At 45.1% G+C, this 17,992-nt stretch overlaps 1 protein-coding gene across 2 annotated transcripts in view; it reads left to right on the forward strand.

Annotated features, from left to right (window-relative positions):
* Nucleotides 1-17,037, forward strand: part of Kif3b (kinesin family member 3B) — a 47,218-nt gene extending 30,181 nt beyond the window's left edge. The window contains exons 3-10 of one of the 2 annotated variants that reach the window (XR_016538619.1): nt 4,499-4,600; nt 4,795-4,917; nt 5,021-5,139; nt 6,464-6,577; nt 7,168-7,273; nt 10,550-10,728; nt 13,643-13,955; nt 16,088-17,037. Coding sequence is in view for 1 of the 2 variants with exons in the window: in XM_090352162.1 (XP_090208288.1) it covers nt 4,499-4,600; nt 4,795-4,917; nt 5,021-5,139; nt 6,464-6,577; nt 7,168-7,273; nt 10,550-10,728; nt 13,643-13,739 (840 nt within the window). In the remaining variant the exon portion in view is untranslated. Of the gene's footprint in view, nt 1-4,498; nt 4,601-4,794; nt 4,918-5,020; nt 5,140-6,463; nt 6,578-7,167; nt 7,274-10,549; nt 10,729-13,642 lie in introns of both variants that reach the window. The other variant, XM_090352162.1, reaches the window with a different exon arrangement.
* The last annotated feature ends 955 nt before the right edge of the window (nt 17,038-17,992 follow it).

Below are 17,992 nucleotides of genomic sequence, written 5' to 3' on the forward strand. Positions count from 1 at the left end.
GAGACAAGAGTCTCCAATTAACCACCAGAAAACTGGAAGTGGTGTTGTGGCTCAAGTGATAGAGCCCTAGACTTGAGCTGAAGAGCTCAAGGACAGAGTCTAGGTCCAGAGTTCAAGCCTCATGACCAACAACAACAAAAATTAAATATATATATATATATAAAATCGTGTACTGAAGAAGAGTACCTTATCCATTGTGAGGCGTACTAGAACCGTACCCACATCTTCAGAGGCTCCTGTGTTCCTTCCCCTGAATTTGGTGTTTATTTTGCCTTGTTTTTCCCTACAGTTCTACTGTGCATGTATGTCTGTAGCTTTAAATTAATCATCATCTACTTCCAAATGGCTATCATTTTATGTAAGTGTACTACTTGCACTTGGCTTTTATTTGACCTGAAGTTCTACGTGTGAGGTTACCCTGTGTTCGTGCCCCTGTAGGTGTGATTACTTCATTACTACTGTTATAGAATCCTGATGTGTTGGTTTTGTTGTTGTTGTTGTTATTGCCAGTCCTGGGGCTTGAACTCAGGGCCTGGGCACTGCCCTTAGACACTTTTGCTCAAGGCTAGCATTTTGCCACTTGAGCCACAGCACCACTTCTGGCTTTTTCTGTATATGTGGTACTGAGGAATCGAATCCAGGGCTTCATGCTTGTGAGGCAAGCACTCTACCACTAGGCTACGCTCTCAGCCCTTGTTTGGGTTTTTGAGACAGGATCTCACCGTGTAGTTCAGACTGATAGCACTCTCAGGCCTCCTGCCTCTGCTTACCAGTTAGTGGAATTGAAGTCACGTTCCACTATGCTTCGTTTCACTGTTCAGAGTATTCTGTGGCATTCCATTCTCCTGATAACATGGGTTGCTTCCACATTGTACAGTGATGGTGTTTGTGTTCAACTGAATGAGAACATGCATGTGCACAAGTTTCTTTTCTTTTCTTTTTTTTTTTTTTTTGCCAGTCCTGAGCTTAAGCTCAGGGCCTGCGCACTGTCCTTGGATTTTTCTCAAGGCTAGAGCTCTACCACTTGAGCCTCAGCACCACTTCCGGCTTTTTTGTATGTATGTGGTACCAAGGAATCGAACCTGGGTCTTTGTGCATGCTAGGCAAGCACTTTAAGCACTAGGCCAAACTCCCGGCCCTATGCACAAGTTTCTTATCTGGCACCTTTCTGGTGCTAGAGTGTGGGAGCCTCACTTTACTAGACAAGGACAGGTGATTTCCAAGGTGGTTGTTTGAACCAAAGCTTTCCCCCAAAAGAACATGAGTTCTGGCTGCTCCTCATTCTTAGCAACACCGGAGATTTTATTGCACTAGTTGGGTGTGTGTAAAATGATGTCTCTGTGGGTTTTTTTTTTTTTTTTGCCAGTCCTGGGCTTGAGCTCAGGGCCTGAGCACTGTCCTTGGACTTTCTCAAAGCTTGAGCTCTACCACTTGAGCCTCAGCTTTTTTTCTATGTATGTAGTACTGAGGAATCGAACCCAGGTCTTTGTGCATGCTAGGCAAGTACTCTACCACCAGGCCAAACTCTTGACCCTGTGGTTTTTGTTTATAACATCTTTATGATGCAAGATAGAGCAGTTCCATCACTTCCCCATTTCCTGTTCCCTTGTAGCCACTCCCTTCAGCCTCTGACTGCTGTGTGCTAATGTCCTTCCTCACATCTGTATTGACTTCCCGGGAGGCTGAGCAGTAGTTTGAGTGTGGAGGTGCCTCTGGTTTTGTGTCTTCTTTCTGGCAGCAGCGATTGTCCCCTGGGGAACTAGACTCTGGGCTGCCATGGGCTTTTTTTTTGCTGGTTCTGGGGCTTGAACTCTGAGCCTGGGGACTAGCCCTGAGCTTCTTTTGCTCAAAGTGAGCACTTTGTCACTGAGCTACAGTGCCACTTCTGGCTGTTTTGAGTAGTTTTGTTGACAGTAAGAGCCTCATGGACTTCCCTGCCCGGGCTCACTTCTGTGACCTCAGATCTCAGCCTCCTAAGTAGTAGGATTACAGGTGTGAGCCGTAGGCACCCCGCTGCTTTATTGATTGATTGATGGATTGATTGTTGGTTGTAGGACTTGAGCTCTGGGCCTGGGTGCTGTTCCTGAGCCTCTTTGTGTTCAAAGCTAGCACTCTATCCCTTGAGCCACAGCACCACTTCTGATTTTCTGGTGGTTAATTGGAGATTAGAATTTCATGGACTTTAGTGCCCGGGCTGGCTTTGAACCATGATCCTTATATCTCAGCCTCCTGAGTAGCTAGGATTACATGTGTGAGCCACCGCTCCTGACTTCCAGCTGGGCTGCAAAGGAGAGACATGACCCTGAAGGTCTGGATGGCCACTGTTGACCACAATCCAGAAGTCTTCGGTTGTTGTGTTCTTCATGAATTTAAACTTTTGACTTCTGCATTAAAATGTATCAATATTAAGTTAAAAATGATGAGTTCTCTCTTGTCCCCTTCCTATGCTACATGAGACTTCTTTGTGTCTACCTGGAGCTTCATAGTCTTGACACAAACCTAGTGGTAGAGTGCTTGCCTAGCATGCACGAAGACCCAAGTTCAATTCCTCAGTACCACATACATAGAAAAAGCCGAAAGTGGTGCTATGGCTCAAGTGGTAGAGCTCTAGCCTTAAGAAAACCCAAGGACAGTGCTCAGGTCCTGAGCTCAAGCCCAGGACTGGCAAATTAAAACAAAACAAAACCCTGAGAATATGGCTCAGGGGTAGACCTGTGGTAAGCTCTAGACCCCAAACAAGCAAATAAACAATAACATGAATAAAATGACCCCCTATGAAAATGGAGGTATAAACACAAGTAGGGTGGGGCTTCGTGTGGGATACCTTTATGTCTTGCCACTTCACACTTCCTCACTCCCACACAGCATGTGCAACTGGTGTCTATGCTTGATTTGCATGCCAGTTTGTAGGGTCACAGCTATTATCCAAGGCCAGAAACTCCCAGTCGTTCTGTACCACCTAGGGTATTTTGGGGAGCTCACAGAGGCCTTCTGTGACTGGATTCAGCATTGCCACAAGCCACACTGCCTCTCAGGTGCTTGGTCTTTGGCAAGATAACATACATTCTTTCTTTCTCCCTGGATGCTGTAAAATCACAGAGCATGAGACTTTTCGAGATGGAAGGGATATGTATGGGGAGATTAGTAATCTACTTTGTTTTGGAAGTGGGGCTATAGTTAATGTTTCTCTTTCTTTTTATATGATCCTAGGGGATTGAAAGTAGGTTATTTGCCTGCTAGGCAATTACTCTGTCACTTAAACCATACCACCAGCTACCCAGTTTTTTGTTGTTGTTGTTGTTGTTGGTAATAGGAGTTGAACTGAGAGACTTAAGCTCTGAGTCATACCTCCAGTTCAGCATGTTGTTTGTTAGAGAAGTTTTACAGATTTTTCTGCCCATACTGACTTCAAACCACGATCCTCCAGGTCTTAGCCTCCTTAGTAGCTAGGATTATAGGCACGAGCCATGTTACTCTTCTCTTTCCTTTCTCTGTACTGTCTTGTTTCCCTCCCTCTCCGCTTCCTTTGCCTCATTTTGTGCCAGTTCTGGGGCTTACACTCAGCATCTGGGCTCTTTCCCTGAGTTTTTTTTTTTTTTCCCTGAGGGCTCGTTCTCTACAATTTGGGCCACAGCTCCACTTGCAGCTTTTTGGTGGTTGTTGGAGATAGGAATTTCACAGACTCTCTCACCTGTTGACTTTGAATCTTGATCCTAATATCTCAGCCTTTTAAGTAGTTAAGAGTTAAGATTACAGGTGTGAGCCACTGGCACTCAGCTGTTTATTTATTTGCCAATCCTGGGGCTTGCACTCTGGGCCTGGGTGCTGTTCCTGAGCCTCTTTGTGCTCAAAGGTAGCACTCTACCACTTGAGCCACAGCACCATTTCTGGCCTTTTCTGATTAGTTTATTGGAGGTAAGAGTCTCATGGACTTTCCTGCTTGGGCTAGCTTTGAACTATGATCCTCAGATGTTGGCCTCCTAAGTAGTAGGATCACAGGCGTGAGCCACAGGTACCTGGCTATCTATCTATCTATCTATCTATCTATCTATCTATCTATCTATCTATCTATCTATCTATTTATTTATTTTGCCAGTCCTGGGCTTGAGCTCAGGGCCTGAGCACTGTCCTTGGGCTTTCCTCAAGGCTAGGGCTCTACCCTGAGCCACAGCACCACTTCCAGCTTTTTTTCTATGTAAGTGGTACCGAGGAATTGAACCCGGGTCTTTGTGCATGCTAGGCAAGCACTCTACCACTAGGCCAAACTCCCAGCTGGTACCTAGCTATTTATTTATTTACTTTTGAGACTGGGTTCTACTATATGGCTTAGGCTGGCCTTCAGCTCCCAACCCTCCTGCCTCAGCCTTGGTATGCTGGAACCACAGGTGTATACTGCCACCTCCAGCTAGTCCTGAACTCTCTATTTTTCTTGACTCCCAGTGAGAACTTACGCGCTGAGGGAGATCAGTCACAAGGATTCACTTTTTTTCTCACTTAGGCCATGGAGAGTAAACTGCTTGTTGGAGGAAAAAATATAGTAGACCATACAAATGAACAGCAGAAAATCCTGGAGCAGAAACGGCAGGAAATTGCAGAGCAGGTAACTTTGCATTTTTGTCTGGGAAGAATGAGTGGGCCACTCAGCAGATTTCTGTGGTATGTGACTGCCCTCTAAGAGCATGGAGTCGCAGTGTCAGCTTTGTGCTAGCTGGATACTGACTGGGCCCACCTCGCTCCTGCTCTTACACTGACATAGTCTGTAGGCAAGCTGATGAATTTTGTGATATTGCTCAGAAACGCCGAGAAAGAGAAATCCAGCAACAGATGGAAAGTCGAGATGAGGAAACCCTGGAACTTAAAGAGACCTATAGCTCATTGCAGCAAGAGGTGGACATCAAAACTAAAAAACTCAAAAAGGTAGGAAAGGATGGAGGGCCAGGCAGGGTGCCTGGAGACCCAGAAGCAAGGGAGAGCTCTGTGCTTTGATAGCCTCTCCTGACCCGCCTCTCCCTGGTTCCAGCTCTTCTCTAAGCTTCAGGCAGTGAAAGCTGAGATCCACGACCTGCAAGAAGAACACATTAAGGAGCGCCAAGAGCTAGAGCAGACTCAGAACGAGCTCACCAGAGAGCTAAAGCTCAAGTAAGTGTTGCACCTTGTACGGTCTCTAGCCACCAATGGCTCGCTGGCCTTGTGTAGCAATAAGAAACCTCCCAGGGGACAAAGCCTCTGTCCATGTCTTTTACCTTGTCACCTTACTGTCTTCTGTTTATACCTAAGAAAGTCATCTCTAGGATGTGACCAAATTCTCTTCTATCCTATTTTTAAATTTTTTCCCCTCCTGTTTGTGGAGCTTGAACTTGGGGACTGGATGCTGTCCTGAGCTCTTTTGCTCACAGATAGTGCTCTACCAGTTTGAGCCACTGCACCACTTCTGGTTTTCTGGTGGTTAATTGAAGATAATAGTCTCACAGACTTTACTGCCCAGGCTGGCTTTTGAACCCTTATCCCCAGATCTCAGCTTCCTCTCTCAAAGTAACACCCCTTGGACTATATCCATTCTGATATTTGGAAGATTGGAGGCAGACATGGGGATAGTCACCACTGTGGAGAGATGCAAACTAGTTGTCTAGTTTGATTTACTTATTTGCTCATTCAGGGTCTTGATGTGGAATTATCACTAACTTCAAATTTGTTGTCCTGCCTCAGCCACCTAAGAGCTGAGATTCCAGATATATATTACCATGCCCAGCTGTTTGATGTTTTTTCTGGACGCTGGTCACATAGAGACTCTTTTCAGGAAGGTCTTCATTCTCAATGCATTAAGAGACTGAAATTGTTTCTGGTTTTCGTCCTGGTTAGAGTGGCCAGTTTTCCAGCTCAGGTAGCAAACTAAGGCACTACAGGAAGTCTTTTTCAGTTCTAATTTGTGTCTAGCATTTTGGAAGGCGGGGACCTAGCTTTGCAGCCTAGTAGCTCACTGACAGACACCCCAGTATTCACCCCAGGGTAACTGTGTACTCTGTTTTTAATCATATCACCACGCTCTTCATCCTGGTTGGCAATACTGGCTCCATATTCCTGAAAGGGACCATACACACAGTTCCTATTCCCACAGAGTGCTGCCCAGTTAAACTCTTTGTCTAAGGCAAGGGACCAGATGCCCTTGACACCCATATCCCAGCTCTTTGAAGGATCTTAGGCCCATAATAACCAGCTCAGTAAATGCTGGCTGAGTGACTCGACACTTAACTGATTACTGTGGATTCATTATGCCAAATAGCCAACACTTCTGTTTGTACTGTTGTTTTTAGAAATAAGGTCCCATTGTATTGCCCATGCTGGCCTCAATTGAACCACCTGCCTCAACCTCCCAAGCAGCTGGGTCTCTAGACATGTGCATCACTGCCCTGGCTGTGTGTGTATTCTTCATCTGTTGTCATCCATGTTTTGTGTGTTCTTACAGGCATCTTATTATAGAAAACTTCATCCCTCTGGAAGAAAAGAATAAAATTATGAACAGATCCTACTTTGATGAAGAGGAAGACCATTGGAAATTACACCCTATAACTAGACTGGAGTAAGTCACTGCTGACTTTAAGTAGACTTACACAAATGGGAAGAGGGAAAAAGAATGTTGGTGGCTGGATGTGGTTGAAGAGAGGTGAGAGAACAGAGTTCGCTTCATTTCTTTACTTTGTGGCTGGCAGGGCCCATGGGGTAAAAGTTTGGTACGGATTGTGATATTAGGAATTGGGAAGTTTGTCACTTGTAATAACAACCTTTGAATTTGCATTTCCTCGGACAAGTGAAGTCTTCTAGGGCAAATAAGGGGCAACACAGTGTTAGATTGTTTCGGTCTGTTCCTGGGCCCTGCTGGGATGATGGAATGGTGAGTGTTGGTAGCTGTGCTTCCTGGCTGCTGTGTTAACTGGGGGATGCTTGGAATCTCTTCCAGCTTGAAAAAAAGCAGGCTGCTCACATTTGAATCAGACTGCAGCTCAAGCAGAAAAGCTAGGCAGCTCCTTCCCCACTTTCATCAGCCTCAGTCTTACAAGTTATTCACTGGGTCTGTCTTGCTGAGAGTCTCTGAGTGCTTGCCCCATTGGCCTGGTCTGGGACTGTGGGATATTCTTCAGCAGGGCCTTAACCACTGCAATCTGTTTTCAGGAATCAACAGATGATGAAGCGACCAGTCTCTGCTGTGGGGTATAAGAGACCCCTGAGCCAGCACGCAAGAATGTCTATGATGATTCGGCCAGAGGCTCGATACAGGGTAAGCACATTGTTTATGAGTTTATTCTTCTTCTTTTTTTTTTTTTTTGAGTGTAGATTATATAAACCCTCAAACACAATTCTGCAAAGTTCTGTATGCTGACTCCTTCTAGAGATCCTGAGGACATTTATCATTATAGTAAATAATATGTGAATGTACTAAAGAAAATAATAATACATGGACAGTAGAGTAAGATTTACCAACAAAGTAAGGAAATTTATAGTGAACAGAAAACATTAACAGGAAGCTTCAAGATGGTTCTGTGGGAGCCTTGGAAAGAACACAGATATCTGATAAGAGAATATGAACTTGTGGGTTTCCATCATATATTCATCGAAATTGACATAATTAGAGCTGGGTTCCAGTGGCATGCCTGTAATCCAAGCACTCAGGAGTCTGAGAGCTCTAATAACCACACACTCACGCTCGCAAATGCGTGTGTGTGTGTACACACACACACATACACATACATACACACACACACACAAACACGCACGCACAGACACATACAACAGAAGCATGAGTGGAGGTGGCCCTGAGTTCAAGCCCCAGGACCAGCCCCCCCAAAAAAGAAAAAGAAAATAAAGATGACATAATTAGGAGCTATTCAACAACCCCACAATATTTTCTAATAAAAGTGCTATAGAGGCTAGTAGCTCATACCTGTAATCCCAGACACTTGGGAATCAGAGATCAGGAGGCTTGTACTTTGAAGTCAGACCTGGCAAAAAGATAAAAAAGATCCCATCTCAGTTAAAGCTGGTCATCTGTCCCTGCCCCTTTTACCCCTTTTATCCCATCTATGAAGTAGGTAAATAGGATTTCTGCATAAGCCAGCACAGGCCCAAAACTTGAGATACTTCACATAAAATAACTCAAGCTGGAGGTATGGCTCAGGGGTAGAGCACCTGCCTAATAAGCTCAAAGGGAGACCCCACCTCAAAATAACTAGTGCCCAACAACAGACTGGAGGCATTGCTAACAAGTGTGAGATCCTGAGTTTAAACTTCAATACTGTCAAAAAGAAGAAGAGGAGGAGGAGGAGCAGAAGGAGCAGGAGAAGTAGGAGGAGGAAGAACAAAGACTTGGGTTCTAGCTCAGGCCCTGGGCTTTATCTCCAACACTGAAAAGAAAAAAAAAAAAGAAACCAGTTTATTCTGGGAACATATGAATTTAACTACATAATGCAAAATGTATGAACACGTGCACTAGCTATGGAAATATATTCAATTTATATTTTCTTTTTCTTGCTTATTTTTATCTTGTAAATATCAAAAGTTAGTATTATTTAAAATGAAAAGAGTTTTCGGGTTGTGAGTTTGGCTTAGTGGTAGAATGTTTGCTTAGTATGCACAACACCTGGGTTTGATTCCTCTGAACCACATACATAGGAAAAGATAGAAGTGGTGTTGTGGCTCAAGTATTAGAGTGCTAGCGTTGGGAAAGTCCAAGAATAGTGTTCAGGCCCTGAGTTCAAGCACCAAGACCCCACCACACCCCACCCCAAAAAAAAGAAAAAGAAAAAAAAGTTTTCACTTAAAATTTTTAAAACTGCTTTTGGTGTTTTCCTGGAGTCAGAACAAAACAGAAGATTAAAATGAAGTATGTCTTCAGAGGCTGTTCTTCCTGGCACTGAGTTACTTAGAATTAAGAATAAAAGCAAAAGCAAACAGCTTGCTAAGGTGTGGTTTTACGCAGAGACAGATGAATGGTAGGTCAGACCGGATCCTCAAAAACATTTTTGTAAGTTTTAGATATAGTGTGTACCTTACCAGTTATCATGGTGGTTTAAAGTTAGAAACATGATTTTAAAGTCTACAAGTCAAACCCATGGTTCCCCAGAAGCCTAACATGACCCACAACTAGAATTTAATTCCACAATTCTCAAATGTTCTTTATTGCTGAGCCTGTGGGTTTTTTTTTTTTTTTTTTTTTTTGCCAGTCCTGAGCTTGGGCTCAGGGCCTGAGCACTGTCCTTGGGCTTTCTCAAGGCTAGAGCTCTACCACTTGAGCCACAGCACCACTTCTGGCTTTTTCTATGTATGTGGTACCGAGGAATCAAACCCAGATCTTTGTGCATGCTAGGCAAGCACTCTACCACTGGGCCAAACTCCCGGCCCCATTGCTTGTTTTGGCTTTTGTTATTGTTGTTGTTGTTGTTGTTTGGTAGGTTATAGGACTTGAACTCTGGGCCTGGGCAGACTTCCCTGAGCTCTTCAGCTCAAAGCTATCACCCTACCCCTTGCGCTATAGTGTCACTTCCAGTTTTCAATTGGTTAATTGGAGATAAGAATCTCACGGACTTTAATGCCTGGGCAGGCTTTGAACCTGGATCCTCAGATCTCAGCCTCCTGAGTAACTAGGATTACAGTAATGAGCCACCACGCCCATTTTGCTGAGCATGTCTTTTTTTTTTTTTTTGCCAGTCCTGGGCTTGAGCTCAGGGCCTGAGCACTGTCCTTGGACTTTCTCAAGGCTAGAGCTATGCCACTTGAGCCTCAGCACCACTTCCAGCTTTTTTCTATATATGTGGTACCGAGGAATCGAACCCGGGTCTTCGTGCATGCTAGGCAAGCACTTTAACCACTAGGCCAAACTCCCGGCCCCTGAGCATGTCTTATCAGAAGAAATTCTATGTTCTGTCTCAATCTCTAAAATGAATAAATGGGGCCTCCCTATCTTTACTTCCTTCTTATGCCCTCAGGAGCCCTGCATCCTGGGAGGAATCTGGGAAATAAATGCCATGTATATTGGTGATCCTCTCCCTCTGCTCTTCAAGAAAGACTTGCACAGGACATCAAGTGAAAGAGTCAGTCTATAAGGCTAGTTATCAAGTAAGGCCAAATCTGGTTTTCAAGTAGTGACAGGCACATCCATGCCAGGTTCAACCTCCACATGCCATAGGCCTTGCCTCCTCCCTCTGCAGCTGAGAAGTCGCTAGGAGACTATAGGTGGTGACAGTTTTTTCTTACATATTTATTTTAAAGCTCTCTGTAATAAATAGGTTTTTACTTGATTTTTCTCTGATGATTACTCTTAGGGTATAAGACATGCTCATTGTTAAAATAAAAAGAGAAATATTGAAAAGCATAGAATATAAAAATCATTTTCAATCCTACTAGGAAAAAATTATGAAGTCATTTGTTGTAGGCAGGCTCTTGGCAGGTGCTGAATGGCAAGCAGCATGCAGTTCTGTTCTCAGAGGGATTCTAAATTGCTTGGACTCTCAATATCTGATGGAGGGCGACTTGGCTGATGATGGCTGTATTTCTGCAGGCAGAGAACATTGTGCTTTTAGAGCTGGACATGCCTAGCCGGACTACCAGAGACTATGAAGGTCCAGCTATTGCTCCCAAGGTCCAGGCTGCACTGGATGCAGCTCTACAAGATGAAGATGAGATACAAGTAGATGCGTCATCCTTCGAAAGCACTGCAAATAAGAAATCCAAGGCCAGGTGAGTAGCTTTTGGTGAGGCAGGAAGGCCAGAGTTCTAGGCCAGCCTGACCTTTCCTCGCAAAACACAGACACACACAGACACAGACACAGACACACACACACACACACACACACACACACACACACACACACACGACCACCATTGAACAAGAACAAAGTAAGAGGATGGTAGGAGTGCTTGTGGTAGAATGCTTTGTAGAATTTATTGACTTATTTTTTTTATGCTTATTCACTTATTCCACTAGTATTTATGATTGATTCAGGCCTACTGAGTTCCAGAATAACTAATAATAAAGCTGGCTCCTGCCAGAAACCAGGTACTTCTGATGGCTTTAAAGGAATTTTCTTAACGATTACTTATAAAGTAAAATATTATCAATTCTACTTTACAAGAAAACTGAGACTTGGAGAATTAGAGGAAGTAGCCAGGTCCAAGGAATTTCAGTAAGGAATCATAGAGCCTGGGTCTGTTTTAATTTTGTGTGTGTGTGTGTGTGTGTCTGCGGGGGGTTATGAGGCTTGAACTTTGAGCCTAGGCACTATTCCTGAGCTCTTTAGATCAAGGCTACTGTCCTACCCTTGGGCCTGGCCATTGTCCCTGAGCTCTTCAGCTCAAGGCTCTGACCCTACCCCTGAGCCACAGTCCCACTTCCTGTTTCCTAGAGATTAATGGGAGATAAGAGTCTCCCATTCTTTAGTGCCAGGGCTGGCTTTGAACTATGATCCTCAGATCTCAGCCTCCTGAGTAGCTAGGATTACGGGTTGAGCCACTCACCTGAGCGCTGTCCTTAAGTTCTTCAGCTCAAGGCTTCCACCCTTGAGCACAGCACCACTTCTGGGGTTTTTTTTTTGGTGATTAATTAGAGATAAGAGTCTCGCAGACTTTAGTACCGGGCTGGCTTTGAACCGCTTGAGCTTGAGCTTGAATGCATTCTCAGATTTCAGTCTCCTGAGTAGTTAGGATTACAGGCGTGAGCCACCAGCCCCCTGCTTCTATTTTAAATCTTAACCCACAGCCCAGCTCTGAGCATTCATGCTAACTTTACCATATCCACTTAGCATGAAATTAGAATTCTGCCATATTCAAGTCTGGGTTAGAAATTTTAAGGAAACTGGACATGGTATGACATACCTACGATCCCAGTACTGACTTTGTGTAAAAACAAGCTGGACAACGATGGCTCATGCCTGTAATCCTAGCTGCTCAGGAGGCTGAGATCTGAGGATCAAGGTTCAAAGCCAGCCCAGGCACTAAAGTCCGAGATTCTTATCTCCAGTTAACCTCTAGAAAATGGGAAGTGGGGCTTGGCTCAAGGATAAGATGGTAGCCTAGAGCTGAAGAACTCAGGGACAGTGCCCAGACCCAGGGGTAGGGCAATAGCCTTGAGCTGAAGAGCTCAGGGACAGTACCTAGGCCCAGAGTTCAAGCTCCACTACCCAAAAAGCAAAACAACAACAAAAAATAATTTTTTAAAAATTTTTATAAAAACAGATGGGTAGAAAGCAACAATGAAAGAAATTCTACCCAGAAACAAGTTGCTGGTCCCGGGGCTTGAACTCAGAGGGCTTAGGTGCTGTCGCTAGGTATTTTGGCTCAAGGTTATAGTTCTATCACTTGAGCCACAGTTCTACTTCTGGCTTTTTTGGTACTTAATTGAAGATAAGAGTCCTATGACTTGCCTGCTTCGTCTAGCTTTGAACCTTGATCTTCAGATCTTAGCCTCCCGAGTAAGCTAGTAGCTAGGATTAAAAACATGACCTGCTACAAAGTTTTTATTTTGTTTTTTTGTTTTGGGGGGTGGCGGGGAGGGCAGTCTTGGGACATGAACTCAGAGCCTGAGCACTGCCCTTGGGCTTTCTCAAGGCTAATGGTCTGCCATTTGAGCTACAGTACCACTTCTGGCTTTTTCTATGTATGTAGTACCAGGGAATTGAAACTGGGTCTTCATGCATGCTAGGCAAGCACTCTACCACTGGGTCCAACTCCTTGGTCCTACAAAAAAGTAATTTTGTTTTTTAAGTTTTTTAAAATTTTCTTTTGCCAGTCCAGGGCCTTGAACTCTGGTCCTGAGCATTGACCTTGGGCTTTCTCAAAGCTAGAGCTCTACTACTTGAGCCATAGCAACACTTCCGGCTTTTTTCTATGTATGTGGTACCCAGGAATCGGTCTTTGTGCATGTTAGGCAAGTACTCTACTCCTAGGCCAAACTCCTGGACCCCCTCCTTTTTTTTTTTTTTTTTTAATCAGTTGTGGGACTTGAACTCTGGGCCTGGGCGCTGTCCTTGAGCTCTTTAGCTCAAGGCTGCCACCCTACCCCTTGAGCCACAACACCTCTTCTGGTTTTCTGGTGGTTAATTGGAGATAAGGGTCTCTCGGTCTTTAGTGCCTGGGCTGGCTTTTTTTTTTTTTTTTTTTGGCCAGTCCTGAGCTTTAGTCAGAGCCTGAGCACTGTCCTTGGACTTTCTCAAGGCTAAAGCTCTACTACTTGAGCCTCAGTACCACTTCCAGCTTTTTTCTATGTATGTGGTACTGAGGAATTGAACTTCGGTCTTCATGCACACTAGGCAAACACTCTACTACTAGGCCACACTCCCGACTTCCTGGGCTGACTTTGAACCGCAATCCTCAGATCTCAGCCTTCTGAGTAGCTAGGATTACAGGCGTAAGCCACTGTGCCCCACTTGGCTTAGTATTTTTTTACTGATTGAGACAGGTACTCTGGCTTTTAACAGTAAACATCAGTCTCTCACTCCAGGTCTCATCTCTGTTGGTTGACCTGTTAGTCATATCCAAGTTTGAGGTGGGGCCTGCTGAGTAGGCTTTTATTGTTTGAGGATACTCAGGTCATTGAGGAAATGTTGTTTATGGCACTTAGAGATGTGCAACATCCACATGTGTTTGACTTTTGCAGGCCTAAGAGCGGCAGGAAGTCGGGGTCCTCGTCCTCGTCCTCAGGAACCCCTGCATCTCAGCTTTATCCGCAGTCTCGGGGGCTGGTTCCCAAGTAACACTGGTGCCCTCACTCCCAGGGTGTGAACAGCATTGCCTTCTGAGAGACGAGACGAGCACAAAGCTGCAGAGAGGAACTCAGAACCATTCCCCTGAGGAGACGTGATGGCCTCTTTGCAGATTAGCCAATTTAATCTGGTGGAATGCGCTGGTCCAAATCTGGCACTCAGCTCCTCTGGGAAATGCCCTTTAAATTGCATCTCAGAAATGCATGGGTAAGGTAAAGTGCAAAGTCTAAATGGACTGCAAGAGATTGACCATGACCTTGCTTCCTTTCTCCCTTGCCTTTCTCCTTTTCTCTCCTCCCTCCTTGCTAGCCTGTTCTTCATATTGGGCTCCCGTCTTATTAAACCATAGGGTAGAGTCATAGGGTAGAGTCCCTCAGGACCATGTGTGTGGAGCCTCAGTTTCAAATGACAATGAGGTTGACCATGAAAGCCCTGGAACTTGAATAGGTACCTGTTCTTGTACAGGGAAATGAGAAATCTCATGTGGATCGAAGCCCTAAGGGGGCATGACGGGGGGGTCTAGCTTCCGAGGGCCTCAGGAAGAACCAGATCTGCATTTGCGATCTGATGAGTGAGGAGATATCTTCCAGTCTCTGCTCCTGAAGAGCTACGGGTCAGGAGCAGAAGAAAAAGCATGCATTCCCTTTGCCTCCTTGGAGACTCAAGGGACCAGTTGCTTTCAAACCTTAACATCATGACCATTGTCAGAGATCTGTCTGTAAGCTGGTGCCATGTCCATTCACCATGTCACTTTACTCTTCCTTTGTTACCATCTTTTCCTGTGCCTCTGTTCTCTTGAGTATCCTCCAGTAGGTCTGCCTTCTGTCTCCAGACTGTGTTTTGTAGAATAAGGGAGTCTGGCTCTGACTTCTTTGAACGTGACCAGAGTCGGGAAAAAGCCACATACAGGCAGGGACATTTTTGAAGTCCTTATTTCATTCCATATTGGCAGAGCAGAAGGGTAAGTAGGCAGATGCAGAGGAGAGACATGAGAGTCGGAGCAGAGGAAAGGCATATAGATGGAAGCAAAAGAATGCCACCTGCCTGCAACATAAAACTTCCTACAACTGTGGCTTTGCCAGGCAGAGCCCAAAGGGGCCGGAGAAGAGAGGCTGGGTGGCTGAATAGGCTGAGGAGAGAGTTCACAATTCCCGTTTACATAGACTAGTTGGTTTGGTTTGTAGGTTTTAGTTGTTATTGAGATTCAAAGCTTTTTGTTTTATGTTGGTTGTTAAATGAAAAGTTACTCATTCTCCCCTCCCCCCCAAGAGAAGCTCATTAAAAGGTGTGGGTATGTGAGCACAATGGTGCCTGTTCTCTCTGTCTACAGTGTGTGTAAGAGAGACAGAACCCAAGAACTTGCCCAATTGTAGAAATACATTAATGTGCAGTTGTTGCCCATTGAATGAATAGTCCAGGCTGGAAGTGTTCCCACATGGGTGTCTGAGTCCATGAGCCAAGCCTCAGGGGACAGTCTGAGTCCCCAAGTCTGCCACACTGGTGCACCTTGCTGGCACGGTGCCTCCAGAAAGCGGCAGCTCAGGTGGGCCTTGAGTTACATTTTAACTCAGCTGCTCAGTCCCGAGGGCACATTTCAGGACCAGAACCTGTGGGAACAAGGAGGGAGCCAAGTGCAATGTCTTAGCATTCTGCAGAATAGAGATCCGCTGTCTGCAGCTTATCTCAGTAACCATTCCTTCAGACCCCAGGGCCCCTCGTCAGCAGTTCCCAGAACATAAGGCGACCATCCCTCATCTTTCCTCGGGACCAAACCTGATTTCTTCCTTACGTGTTAAGAATTTGCCGGCTTAAATAGAAACCAAATGGTGAGGTGTGTGGCCTCAGACAATTATCTGCTGGTGACACATGCTCCTCACACCACATTTCTTTACAGCTAGTCTGAAAATGTAGCAAATCTGAGCACTGAAAACTGCAGATAACACTATACCTTAATACTGGTGTCTCAAGGTGGCTCCGGTTACCCAGGGTAGTTAAGTGACACATAGAATCTTTCTAAGATGGTACAAGAACCAGCCAGGCTGATCGGCATTGACCCATTCAGCCTTGCCTTGTCCTACTCCCTGTTCAAATAGTGGTCCGTGAGGACTCAGTAGAAGGATATGGCTCATGTGGAGATGAACATGGTTCTTCCCAAGCAGTCTCTGGTGCTTTTCTTCTCTCAAAATGGATCCGACAAATACTTGAGTAGAGCAAGCAGATGGTAAAATGTCTTGCCACCACCAGAATGCTGCTGGCTTTGGGTTCTGAATTGAACCACATGTGTAGCAGACATCCCAGCCCAGTGAGGGACCAGGTTTTCATGTCTGTGGTCCTGTTAGGATGTCCTGGACCGCGGAGGGCCTCCTACCAGTGGAAGCTAGTGAAGTCTGAAAGAAGTCTTCAACAAGACGGAAGAAGACCATCTAGGAGAAGGAGTTTGAGACTGTATATGCAACTCTCTTATCAGAATGTATCTAGCTTTATACTTGCAAGTCACACATCTCCCAGACCTCTGGATTCCGAACCCCAAGGATGCAGAATCAAGGATCATAGGCATGAAGCACTTTCTAAAGACTGACCTAGTTTCCAATCGTTCCCCATCTCCTGCCTGCATGCTGCTTGAATGCTCCACCCACACCTCCATGACCAAGGGCACCAGAGTGTTCTACAGCTCAGGCCTGGGCTGCTCCCTGCTTTTTCCCGTCTGACTCTTGTAAGTCCTCCCTCACTGAATGTAGACTCTTTGCCAAGTTCCTGAGAAGTGTCAATCCCCTGCTAACACAGGACATCACTGTGCCTCACGTTGCCCACATGAGATCCAGGTATATTGTCAACAACACCACGGACCACCCTAACATCACCCGTGGGTGAGACTGGGGCGATTAATACACTCTAAAAGCCATACTTAAAGTGTTCTGAGAGAACTAGATGAGAATAGGGTGTCTGGCAGTTGTCTTATCATGCAAGGTTCTGTCTTGTATTGTTCCAGAACCTGGCACCTCTATCCCTGCCCTTGTTTTTTGAATGAAATGCTTCTGAGGTTATTTGGAACAAGAATGATCCTGGGCAGGATCCTGGGCAGGAGGTGGTGGGCTTTATGGCTCCTTGGAGTTACTATTGATCCTGACCTTCTCTTTGGCTACCTTTAGACAAAGAATATGCCAATACTTGGGGCTCTAAGTTTTACAGTTGATATTTATTTGTGTCATCTCTTTGTCTAGGAATGTAAAAGTGATTCTAAACTAAGATGTGTAATAAAATCAATCAGATTTATTGTATCTACAAAAAAGTGTCCTGAAATGACTAATGCTTTTGAAAATGATGTGCCTATAGTAGCATACTGCCATTTTCAGAGGGAGTAGAGAATCAAGATCAAGTTGCAAGCCAGGTGCCAGTGGTTCACATCTGTAATCTTAGCTACTCAAGAGGATCAGACCTGAGGATCACTGTTCAAAGCCAGTACAGACAGGTAAGTCCATGAGACTCTTATCTCCAGTTAATCACCAGAAAACCAGAAGTGGTACTGTGACTCAAAGTGGTACAGCACTAGCCTTGAACAAAAGAGCTCAGAGACAGTGCTCAGGACCTGAACTCAAGATCCACAGGGCTGGGAATGTGGCTCAATGGTATAGTGCTTGCCTCGAATGCATGAAGCCCTGGGATCGATTCCTCAGTACCACATAAACAGAAAAAGCTAGAAGTGATGCTGTGGATCAAGTGGTAGAGTGCTAGCTTTGTGTAAATGAAGCTTGGGGACAGTGCCCAGGCCCTGAGCTCAAGCTCCAAGAATGGTGCATGCGCACACACACACACACAACCCATGGCTGACCTCCCCCCAAAAAAGCTGAAAATGGAGCTTTGGCTCAAGTAGTAGAATGCTAACCTTGAGCGCCAAAGCTCAGGTACAGGATCCAGGCCCTGAGTTTAAGGCCCAGGACCAGTGTGCATACACACACACACACACACACACACACACACACACACACACACACAAAACTGAGTTGCAAGGTTGATGTTTAAATGTTCATGTGTCACCGGGGAAAAATAATACTTGGGATGAGACTTGATGGTAGAATGCTTGCCTAGCATGTCCAAGGCCAAGGCAGAATGGAAGGAGGAGAGGGAAGGGTGGACTCAGGATAGGAAGAGGAAGAGAGAGAACTGCTTGCCATATTTTTCCTTGGAGAGGCCTAGAATATTCAGGCCTGGACAATAAGCTTGAAAATTTCTTTTTACTTTCCTTG

The sequence above is a fragment of the Megascapheus bottae genome, chromosome 18, assembly GCF_031878675.1.
Source record: "Megascapheus bottae isolate mThoBot1 chromosome 18, mThoBot2.hap1, whole genome shotgun sequence".
NCBI lineage: Eukaryota > Metazoa > Chordata > Mammalia > Rodentia > Geomyidae > Megascapheus > Megascapheus bottae.